General features: G+C 43.8%; 1 protein-coding gene across 2 annotated transcripts in view; it reads left to right on the top strand.

Annotated features, from left to right (window-relative positions):
* Positions 1-375: 375 nt before the first annotated feature.
* The window catches only part of YEATS4 (YEATS domain containing 4), a 28,292-nt gene continuing 16,580 nt past the window's right edge, over positions 376-12,087 (top strand). For both annotated transcript variants that reach the window (XM_053585519.1, XM_053585518.1), the window contains exons 1-4: positions 376-601; positions 3,802-3,921; positions 10,050-10,116; positions 10,199-10,293. In XM_053585519.1, coding sequence (XP_053441494.1) covers positions 551-601; positions 3,802-3,921; positions 10,050-10,116; positions 10,199-10,293 — 333 coding nt within the window. In that variant the 5' untranslated portion in view covers positions 376-550. The remainder of the gene's footprint in view (positions 602-3,801; positions 3,922-10,049; positions 10,117-10,198; positions 10,294-12,087) is intronic.

Genomic DNA, 12,087 nt, shown 5'->3' with positions numbered 1-12,087 from the left:
GTATCGTCACAGGTCACAGCAACCTCAGACTCTTGGGCTCAAGTGATCATCCTGCTTCAGCCTCCCAAGTAACTGGGACTACAGGTGCCCCCCACAAACGCCCGGCTATTTTTATGTTATTGTTGTCGTTGTTTAGCAGGCCCTGGCCGGGTTCCAGCCCCGGTATTTGTAGCCGGCGTCTTAACCACTGAGTAGGGGAACCAAGCCTGATTGTTTCCTTTTACCACTGTCTTAGCTCCATCTAACTCCCGTCCCACTACTCCGCCGGCTCAGCAGCGCACTGGCGCGTGCGCAGTGTGCAAGGTGCGCGCGCCCTCCCGCCAGCCCGTCGCGCCTGCGCACTGCGTTGCCACGCCCCTTTGCCGCTGCGCTCCGGCCGCGCGGGCTGCACGTCCTTCCGGAACGCCGGCAGCCTCGGCGCCTCGCCCTCCCTGGGCCGGAAACCCTCCTCCTGGGCCCGCGCCGGAGGAGTGGGGCCTCTGAGGGGAACGGCTACCCCGCCCGCCCCGGTCTCTTTTCGTGGCGGCGGCGGCTTCTTCCGTGGGACAATATGTTCAAGAGAATGGCCGAATTTGGGCCTGACTCCGGCGGGAGAGTGAAGGTCAGTGCCCGGCCCGCGCCTCCCTTCCTGGGCGGCACCCGGGCCGGGCTCCTCCCTGCGCGGCGGGGCGGGCCCGCTTTCTTTGCTTCCGCCCCTTCTCCGCCGGTGTGAACCGTGGAGAGCGGAGGGCAGGTCAGACCTATTGGGCGGAAAGTTCAGCGTTCCTTGAGGCCAGCGTCCCGCCTCGCGTCCACGCTCCCATCCGCGGTGGGGCGGCAGTGGCCGGAGAGGACCTGCGCGAGGCTGCCGAGGGCCAGGAGGGCGGGGCGCACGAGCTGCCCCGGGAGTCCTCGGTCCCCCGGGCGTGCCGCCCCGCTGGTTCCGGGGATGATGGCGGCAGAGAGGAGTGGGCGAGCGCGGTCACTGAGCCGCCGAAGCGTGGGAAAGTTCAGAAATTGTGCTCGAGTTAATGGTGTTCGCCAAGCCCCAAAGCTACAACCAAGACGGGCGGAGAACACAGCCCAGTGCCCGGCACGTAGGGAACATTGAGTAACGTGAGCTTGTGTTTTTAATAAGAGTTATCAGGGCGGCGCCTATGGTTCGGTGGGTAGGGCGCCGGTCCCGTATACCGAGGGTGGCGGGTTCGAACCCGGCCCCGGCCAAACTGCAACAACAAAAAAAATGGCCGGGCGTTGTGGCGGACCTCTGTAATCCCAGCTTTCTAGGAGGCCGAGGCAGGTGGATCGCCTGAGGTTACAGGATCGAGACCAGCCTGAGCCAGAGCGAGAACGTGTCTCCAAAAACAGCCCGGCATTGTGGCGGGCACCTGTAGTCCCAGCTACTTGGGAGGCTGAGGCAAGAGAATCGCTTGAGCCCAAAGGGTCGACATTGCTGTGAGCTGTGACGGTACAGCACTCTACCGACAAAGTGAGACTCTAAAAAAAAAAGTTATCACAGAGCCTAACATAATGTTTGATATTGCGATAATTACTGTCAGATTTTCCTGGCTCGTTAATTTTTAAGATAGATGCACCTATTTTTACCCCTTGTGATTTTCGTTTGTAACAGGAAGGGTTTTTTTTGTTTGTTTGTTTTCTTTTTTCTGAGACAGAGCCTCAAGCTGTCGCCCTGGGTAGAGTGCCATGGCGTCACAGCTTACAGCAACCTCCAACTCCTGGACTCAAGCGATTCTTGTCTCCGACTCCCAAATAGCTGGGACTATAGGCACCTGCCACAACGTCAGTGTATTTTTTGGTTGCAGCCATCGTTGTTGTTTGGCAGTCCCGGGCTGGATTCGAACCTGCCCGCTTAGGTGTATGTGGCTGGCGCTTTAGCCGCTTGAGCCACAGGTGCTGAGACAGTAACAGGAAGTTTTTTTATTAAAAAGAAATCACATACTTTTGTACCAAACTAGTTAATTTGTATATTCTTAGTCTGTATGTTATGTTATTTTCCCATAATTTTATTTTATTATTTATTATTATTTTTTTTTTTTTGAGACTGAGTCTCACACTGTCACCCTAGGTAGGGTGCGGTGGCATCACAGCACACAACAACCTCCAACTCTTGGGCTTAAGCGATTCTCTTGTCTCAGCCTCCCAGTAGCTGGGACCACAGGTGCCCTTCACAATGCCCGGCTATTTATTTATTTATTTATTTTTGCGTTTGTCATTGTTGATTTTAACAGGCTGGGCCAGTTGGAACTAGCCAGCCACAGTGTATGTGGCTGGTCCCCTACCCACTGAGCTACAGGTGCCACCCCATAATTTTAATTGTACCATGTATATAGCCATTATACATAGTGTTTTTATATCACAAGTAAAGTGGCAATTCTTTGAAAATTTCCACACCTACCGAAATTTGACAGAAGGGAAAGAGAAGCCAAATAAAAGCTCATAAACACAGAAGCTTTGTAAACACACATTTTCCCCAAGCTTTGGAGCAAAGTTTTGGCCCGACAGGAAACTACTTCAGAAAAAACATTCGATTTTGGAGAAGAAATTACAGCACTTTCCTTTTAATCATGTTGGATTCTTAAAGTTCCAAGTTTCACGTCTGGTGACTAAAAGTTAAACCTGTGACCTCAAATGCTTCACCAGAAGTGTAAAGCTTCAAAACTGGGGATTGATTTCTCCTTGCTGATTCTTACTTGCTCTTCTAGGCATCTTTTTGAAATTTAGATACATTTCATCCAGAAAGAACATCTTGAAAAGTGATACCCATTTTATCCTTGGTGGCATTGCAAGTCCCTGGCAGCACCCTCGCCAGCTATGGGATCTGTTAGGCACTCAAGGCCTTAGCTTCCCTGTACTCACTCAGGCCTTGAACCAGAAGCCCAGTCTGTGGTGACTACAAAAGCCTCGGTAGCGCTTACTGTATAATTAAGTTCTCATACAAACTAGCTTGCCTTATGAACTACATTAGTTAGGTTTATAGGTATTGGATTTAGTAATTAATTATCCAGCCACAGTAAAATGTTTCCATTTTGTTCACTACTTTTCCTCATTTCTTATTAATTATGGTCAGTTACAGTGGCACAGCACTTTTCACATGTAGTATTCTTGCTCTTTGTCCTTCAGATACATCACTACTATGGAATAGTTGGTTTCAGATTTCAGTCTTTATTTCATGGAAGTCTGTCAACACTCCCTGCCTTTACACTTTCAGATGTGATGAGAGACGTGTGCGCACACCTCAGGACTGAGCACACATGTAGGAAACCTGGTATTGGCCAGTGTTTACCAAGCTTTAGTCATCCAAGTGCCGCTTTGCCATTTTTGCCATATCTGAATCCAGCTGTAATTATGGTAGCAATTATATTTAAATCAGTTCAATTTTTAAAAGGCCCCTTCCTGCATGTTAATATTTTTGCAATTGTAGGTTTGAATTTCTAGTTATAGTTTTTCTAATACTGACTAAATACATAAAGTAATAAAACATAAAATGTTTGCATTTACTCTCTTGCTCACAAACTGCATTTGATATCTGTACCATGTTTTGGGAGACATTAAAAAAAGTGTCTAAAATTGATTTTCGAGAAATGTCATAACCAAACTCTAGAGCAGTGGTTCTCAGCCTTCCTAATGCCAATGTATTTTCATTGTTACAAAGGGGTCGCAACCCACAGGTTGAGAAGCGCTGCTAGAGTCTACAATGGTTAGACTGCCATTCCTTCAAATAAATTTTCATAGCCCTTGTTTTGTTCATTTAGGTAACGATACAATGTTTACTGTTTTTTTTTTTAATTATTTTTCTTTCAGGGGGTTACTATTGTTAAACCAATAGTTTATGGTAATGTTGCTCGTTATTTTGGAAAGAAAAGAGAAGAAGATGGGCACACCCATCAGTGGACGGTGTATGTAAAACCGTATAGAAATGAGGTAGGCACTTGTTTCTTCTATAACTTTTTTAGAAACTAGTTTGTTTTGCTTGAAAATAAATCGTAATATTCTCTTGTAACTTTCTGATTATAAAAGTGGCCCATTGTAGAACTGTTACCAAAATATTTTGAAAAAATAAAGTGAGAACTGTCATCTTCACATAATTATTAGTAGAAATCACTTGTCTAAAAATTTTCTAATTAAAATTAAGGTAACAGACTATCGTGCTATAAACAAGTTACAAGAACACCTTCTAACATTACATCTTCAGTTACTGTAGTATTTAATCAGATGTTTTAGGAATAGCAGCTAACACTTTATGTGATAACAAGACTGTCAGAGAATGTGAAAGTACTGCTGTGTAACCTGTTGCTGATAATTGTCTTTTGCTGCTGAATTTCCAGTGCTTAGAACATAGCAAGTACACAGGTATCTAACAATGTTTATTGTATAAAAAATAGCTTTTTTTTAAGGGACAGTCTCACTTTGTCACCCTCAGTAGAGTGCTATGGCGTCCGTCACAGCTCATAGCAAACTCCAGCTCTTGGGCTTAGGTGATTCTCTTGCCTCAGCCTCCTGAGTAGCTGGGACTACAGGCGCCTACCACAGCACCTGGCTATTTTTTGCTTGCAGTTTGCCGGGGCCAGGTTCGCACCCTCCACCCTTGGTATATGGGGCCAGTGCCCTACCCACTGAACCACAGGCACCACCCTAAAAAAAATTGCTTTATTTAAACCCTTCAAAGTCCACACCAAAACCTGTATGTTCATAGCAGCCAGAAAATGGAAATAACCCAAATATCTTATTGACTGAAGAATGAATAAATGAAACGTTGTATATCTATATAACTGAACATTTTTAGGCAATGAAAAGAAAGTAGTGATATGTACTACTACATGGGTGAACTTACAAGTGTTATGCTAAGTGAAAGAAGCTAGACACAAAATGCCACATATTATATGATTCCCTTTACGTAAAATGTCCAAAAAAAAGAAAGAAATGTCCAGAATAGGCAAATCCACACATATAGAAAATATATTAGTGGTTGCAAATGGGTAGGGGGAGAGGGAATAGGAAGTGAATGCTAATGGGCGTAGGGTTTCTTTTTGTTTGATAAAAATCTAATAAAATTGATTGTGGTGATGGTTGTAGAACTCTTGTCAATATATTAAAAACCATTAAATTGTACATTTAGGTAAATTATATGGGATGTGAATTATATCAATAAAGCTATTATTAAGCCTCTAGTAACTCCCTGTTGCCCTCATGATAAAGCCTGCTTCCCCTTTCTTACTCTGCAGCCGCATCGCTTGTGTGTGCCTCATCATTTAGTATTGCATTCTGCCCAGTGCTAAATCAATTTTCCAAAAGAACACTCTTAAATCTCTCTACTCATTCCTTCCCATTCACTTTATTCCTGTCGATCTTTAGGCCTTAGTTCAAGCATCATTTTCTTAGAAATGATTTTCTCTACCTCCAGAAGACTAAATTAAGTGCCTGCCCCTCTTAAGGGCTTACGTCCTCCTAATATAGTATAATAGTGACAAAAGCAAGGTGTTAAGACATCATTACATATGATCCCGGGGTATTTTTTTTTGTTTGTTTTTTGTTTTTTAAGAAATTAAATGTATGGGGCGGCGCCTGTGGCTCAGTTGGTAGGGCGCTGGCCCCATATACCGAGGGTGGCAGGTTCAAACCCAGCCCCGGCCAAACTGCAACCAAAAAATAGCCGGGCGTTGTGGCGGGCGCCTGTAGTCCCAGCTACTTGGGAGGCTGAGGCAAGAGAATCGCTTAAGCCCATGAGTTGGAGGTTGCCGTGAGCTGTGTGAGGCCACGGCACTCTACCGAGGGCCATAAAGTAAGACTCTGTCTCTACAAAAAAAAAAAAAAAAAAAGAAAGAAAAAAGAAATTAAATGTATGTATATTAAGCACATAAAATATTCCTGAAAGCAAATAAATAAGATAATAAACATTATTATTGAGTGCGAATGCTTTTTGAGTTGAATTTTGAATTGAACGTGAACATGTTTTCTTTTTGTGTAATTATCTTTTCAAAAATAGACCTTTAGCAACAAAAGCCCTTTTGTGTGTTAGAACTAATGAATGTGCTTTGAAATAAAATTGAGGAATTTTTATACTCAGTGAGTATGTCTTATTCTATGAAGTTGACCGTAGATTTGCCCAAAAATAGACTTTCAGCAACAGAAGCCCTTTTATGTGTTAAAACTAATGAATGTGCTTCAAAATAAAATTGAGGCACAATTCAATGAATATGCCTTTTTCTTTGAAGTGGACTGTAGATTTGCCTTGGTTTGTGTGGGTATTTTTGTAAGAATACCAGAAGTAGGTGTTGCTCTGAAAGGCTGGAGTAGAGCTTGGACATGACTTCCAATGTAGAGACAGGGTTTTGCTCTTGGTCAGGCTAGTTTTGAACTCCTGAGTCAAGCAATCCCCTGGCCTCGGCCTCCCAGAGTGCTAGAAAATTTCTCTAAGCAGCTTCTGGCCAACACATTCTTATCAGACATGAATATTCCAGCCTCTAGAGCTCATTGTGGTGGTTTTCAAATGCTGAGAGACTGCAAAATAATCTCATGGTTTCTAAAATCTCCTCCGTCAGTGTGCTTGAGGCTGGAGGTTGTGGCATCTGCAGGTTCGAGGTTCAAGTTTGGAGCTCCAGCCAGGATGATCGAGGTTGTTTGCAACGACCATGTGGGGAAGAAGGTCCGCATTAAATGCAACACCAAAGACACCATTGGGGACCTTAAGCTGATGCAGCCAAAATTGGCATCTGTTGGAACAAGATTTTCCTTAAGAAGTGGTACACGATTTTTAAGGACCATGTACCCCTAGGGGACTATGAAATCCATAATGGGATGAACCTGGAGCTTTATGACCAATAGAACAGAATTCCTTCCCGCGCCCTACCTTCCTTTCTTCCCACACTACCCACACTGGTATGGATGCTTTTTTTAAAAAATTCACATTACCAGCCTGAGCCAGAACAAGACTTGGTCTCTAAAAATAGCCAGGCAAAGTGGTGGGCACCTGTAGTCCCAGCTACTTGGGAGGCTGAGGCAAGAGAATCATTTATGTCCAAGAGTTTGAAGTTGCTGTGAGCTGTGATGCCATGACAGTCTACTGAGGGCAACAAAATGAGACACTTCACAGCTACTCGGGAGGCTGAGGCAGGAGAATCACCTAGGCCCAGGAGTTGGAGGTTGCTGTGAGTTGTGTGACGCCACGGCACTCTACCGAGGGTGATAAAGTGAAACTCTTGTCTCTACAAAAAAAAAAAGAGAGACACTTCAAAACAAAAAATGTGTCACCAGAAGTGAGGATGCGGAAGTAGTGAACCCACTGGGAGGGACCTGCTGGGCACAGTAGGCTGGCGGGCTGGTGGAATGGTGGATGAGGAGGAAGACCCTGCTTTTGAGGAAGAAAATAAATTGGAGGGAGTGCAGAAGGTAGGGTAAAAGAGACTTTTTTCTTTTTTTGCAGTTTTTTTTTTTTTGCTGGGGCGGGGTTTGAACCTGCCACCTCCAGTAAATGGGGCTGGTACCCTTCTCCTTGAGCCACAGGTGCCGCCCAAAAGAGACTTTTTCTAAAGAATTGAGATGTACGATGTATGGCTCTGGAGATGACCAGAATCCTTATACTAAGTCAGTAGTTACTCTTGAAGACTTTGTCATAGAATTCATTACAGAAATGACTCACAAGGGAATTGCCTGTTGGAAGACAAGGTCAAGTACAAGTTGAAGATCCGTCTTTTTGATTCTAAAGGACCCCAGGAAGTTTGCTAGGGTTAAAGAAGTGCTTGCTATGAAGAATTGAAACAGGTTAAAAAAGCATTTGATGAAGCCAACTATGGATCTTGACGTCTTTTGTAGTTTCTGAAACTCCGTTATGTTCTAGGGAAACCATATGTAAGAATTGTTACGTTTTTCTACAGTGCAGTACTCATCTACCTATGTAAATGAAAGGTAGAGAAACAGTTTTCTGCCTTTATTTTCATGCCTTTGATTTTATAGTGATACTGGATTAATTGCCTACCTTTACATGACCATACTTGAATTACTTACTGAGTTTTAATGACCACACAAGTTAAAGTACCTTTCAAACCATGCAGTTCTTTCTCTTATCAAAGTATGAAATGTTAATAGTGTTTGTGTGTTAGGCATATTTGTGCCATTGAAGCAATACTGTAGCTGTTCAATATGTGAAATATAAATGGCATCTTTGACTCTGATAGCTGAAACGTGCTTTTTATATTCTGAAGCTTTAATATAAAAGTAGATTATTGTAAAAGAAAATACTAGAAGTATATCGTTTGTATGGAAAAATCAAAATTGATGGCTTAGTGCCCATAGTTCAGTGGTTAGGGTGCTGGCCACATACACCAGGGCTGGTCGGTTCGAACCCTGCCCAGGCCTACTAAACAACAAAAACAACTACAACAACAACAAAAATAGCCAAGTGTGTGGCAGACCCCTGTAGTCTCAGCTACTTGGGAGGCTGTGGCAAGAGAATCGCGTAAGCCCAAGAGTTTGAAGTTGCTGTGAGCTGTAACGTTATGGCACTCCACCAAGGGAAACATAGTAAGACTCTGTCTCAAAAAAAAAAAAAAAAAAAAAAAATTAGAGTATTGTCTATAGAGGTATATAAAAACAGAACTTTTTTCAAAACAAGTGAATTGGGTGGTACTCATGGCTCAAGGAGTAGTGCGCCAGCCCCATTTACCGGGGGTGGTGAGTTCAAGGCCAGCTCTGGCCAAAACTGCAAAAAAAAACAAAAAACCCCAGGCGGCGCCTATGGCTCAGTCGGTAAGGTGCCGGCCCCATATACCGAGGGTGGCGGGTTCAAACCTGGCCCCGGCCAAACTGCAACCAAAAAATAGCCGGGCGTTGTGGCGGGCGCCTGTAGTCCCAGCTACTCGGGAGGCTGAGGCAAGAGAATCGCTTAAGCCCAGGAGTTGGAGGTTGCTGTGAGCTGTGTGAGGCCACAGCGCTCTACCGAGGGCCATAAAGTGAAACTCTGTCTCTACCAAAAAAAAAAAAAACCAAAAAACAAGTGAATTAGGGACATGCATGTTAATATACTATGAATTATAAAAGAATTCAGCATAAGTTTCCTTTCGTCGTTTTTTTGAGACAGAGTCTCACTCTGTCACCCTCGTAGAGTGCCATGGCGTTACCGTTCACAGCAACCTCAAACTCCTGGGCTTAAGCAATTCTCTTGCCTTATCCTCCCAGTAGTTGGGGCAATAGGCGCCTGTCCAAACACCTGGCTATTTTTTTGTTGTTATTGTTGTCGTCGTTTAGCAGTCCTGGGCCAGGTTCAAACCCACCAGCCCCAGTGCATGTGGCTGGCGCCCTAACCAATGAGCAATGTGTGCGAAGCCCTTTGTTTTTTTAAAAAAAGGAAAATCAGGGGCGGCGCCTGTGGCTCAATGGGTAAGGCGCCGGCCCCATATACCGAGGGTGGCGGGTTCAAACCCAGCCCCGGCCAAACTGCAACCAAAAAATAGCCGGGCGTTGCGGCGGGCGCCTGTAGTCCCAGCTACTCGGGAGGCTGAGGCAAGAGAATCGCTTAAGCCCAGGAGTTGGAGGTTGCTGTGAGCTGTGTGAGGCCACGGCACTCTACCGAGGGCCATAAAGTGAGACTCTGTCTCTACAAAAAAAAAAAAAAAGGAAAATCAGGCTCAGTGCCTGTGGCTCAAGCAGCTAAGGCGCCAGCCACGTACACCTGAGCTGCCGGGTTTGAATCCAGCCTGGGCCCACCAAACAACAATGACGACTGCAACCAAAAAATAGCAGGGCATTGTGGCGGGTGCCTGTAGTCCCAGCTACTTGGGAGGCGGAGGCAAGAGAATCACTTGAGCCCAGGAGTTGGAGGTTGTTGTGAGCTGTGATGCCACGGCACTCTACCCAGGGTGACAGCTTGAGGCTCTGTCTCAAAAAACAAAACAAAACTAAAATCACTTCCCATGTATAATTAATGTTTTAGAAAATTAGATTCCATTAAAATTGAGGGGAAATGTATTTTATAAAATTACATACATTTCTTCAGTGTTTTTCTTTCCTAGTTTTCATATGTAGATGGTAGAACTAATTAATTTCTTATATTTTAGGATATGTCAGCGTATGTGAAGAAAATCCAGTTTAAATTACATGAAAGCTACGGCAATCCTTTAAGAGGTACAGTACAGTCTTTTGAGTCATATAAAGTTGAAAAATCATAGGAAACTAAATCAGTAATGTACTTTTTTTTTCTCTTTAGTTGTTACTAAACCTCCATATGAAATTACTGAAACAGGATGGGGTGAATTTGAAATAATCATCAAAATATTTTTCATTGACCCTAATGAAAGACCTGTGAGTAACATTAACCTTTGCAAATACATATTTTAGTAATTGTGAAAATGTAATAACACTTGGCTCGGTGCCTGTAGCTCAAGCGGCTAGGGCAGCAGCCACATACACCAGAGCTGGCAGGTTCGAATCTAGCCCGGGCCTGCCAAACAACAATGACAACTACAACCAAAAAATAGCTGGGCATTGGTGGCAAGTGCCTGTAGTCCCAGCTACTTGGGAGGCTGAGGCAAGAGAATCGCTTAAGCCCAAGAGTTGGAGATTGCTATGAGTTGGACACCACGGCACTCTACCCAGGGAGAAAGCTGGACACTCTGTCTCAAAAGAAAAAAAATAGAAAATGTAATAATACTTAATGAATAGTGTTTATTAAGATGTACTTTATGTGGGCTCAGCTCGGCACCTGTACCTCTAGTGGTGAGGGTGCCAGCCACATACGCTGGAACTAAAGGGTTCCAACCCAGCCTCGGCCTGCCAAACAACAGTGACAGCTACAGCCAAAAAAAAAAAAAAAAAATAGCCGGGCACTATAGTGGGTGTCTGTAGTCCCAGCTACTTGGGAGACTGAGGCAAGAGAATCGCTTAAGCCCAAGAGGTTGCTGTGAGCTGTGACGCCAAGTGCTCTGCATGCCACTCTACCAAGGGCGACCACAGTAAGACCATGGGGGTGGGGGGGGGAAGATGTACTTTATATAAACTGGTGGCATGATGTATCTTGCCATGAGTTAGTTTTCCAATTTTTTTTTTTTATTATTATAGCTGTGTACATTAATGCGATCGTGGGGCACCATACACTGGTTTTATAGACCATTTGACACATTTTCATCACACTGGTTAACATACATAGCCTTCCTGGCATTTTCTTATTGTGTTAAGACATTTATATTCTACATTTACTTAGTTTCACATGTATCCTTGTAAGATGCACCACAGGTGTAATCCTACCAATCACCCTCCTTCTGCCCTTCCACCCTTCCCCCCCTCCTTTCCCCTTATTCTTAGGTTATAACTGGGTTATAGCTTTCATGTGCAAGCCATAAATTAGTTTCATAGTAGGGCTAAGTACATTGGATACTTTTTCTTCCATTCTTGAGAGACTTTACTAATAAGAATATGTTCCAACTCCATCCATGTAAACATGAAAGAGGTAAAGTCTCCATCTTTAAGGCTGCATAATATTTCATGGTGTACACATACCACAATTTATTAATCCATTTGTGGATAGATGGGCACGTGGGCTTTTTCCATGACTTAGCAATTATGAATTGGGCTGCAATAAACATTCTGGTACAAATATCTTTGTTATAATGAGATTTTTGGTCTTCTGGGTATATACCTAGTTGAGGAATTATAGGATTGAATGGCAGGTCTATTTTTAGATCTCTAAGTGTTCTCCAGACATCTTTCCAAAAGGGATGTATTAACTTGCATTCCCACCAGCAGTGTAGAAGTGTTCCCTTTTCTCCACATCCACGCCAACATCTCTGGTCTTGGGATTTTTGTGATATGGGCTAATTTTACTGGAGTTGGACGGTATCTCAAGGTAGTTTTGATTTGCATTTCTCTGATGATTAAAGATGATGAGCATTTTTTCATATGTCTGAAGGCCGTGCGCCTGTCTTCTTCAGAGAAGTTTCCCTTCAAGTCCCTTGCCCAGCCTGCAATGGGATCACTTGTTCTTTTCTTTTTTTTTTTTTCACTTGTTCTTTTCTTGCTTATACGTTTTGAGTTCTCTGTGGATTCTGGTTATTAAACCTTTGTCAGACATAACCTGCAAATATCTTCTCCCATTCTGAG

Source organism: Nycticebus coucang, chromosome 3 (assembly GCF_027406575.1).
Source record: "Nycticebus coucang isolate mNycCou1 chromosome 3, mNycCou1.pri, whole genome shotgun sequence".
Classification (NCBI taxonomy): Eukaryota; Metazoa; Chordata; class Mammalia; order Primates; family Lorisidae; genus Nycticebus; species Nycticebus coucang.
Note: the sequence above shows the minus strand (reverse complement) of the source record. Positions and strands in the feature narration are given on the sequence as shown.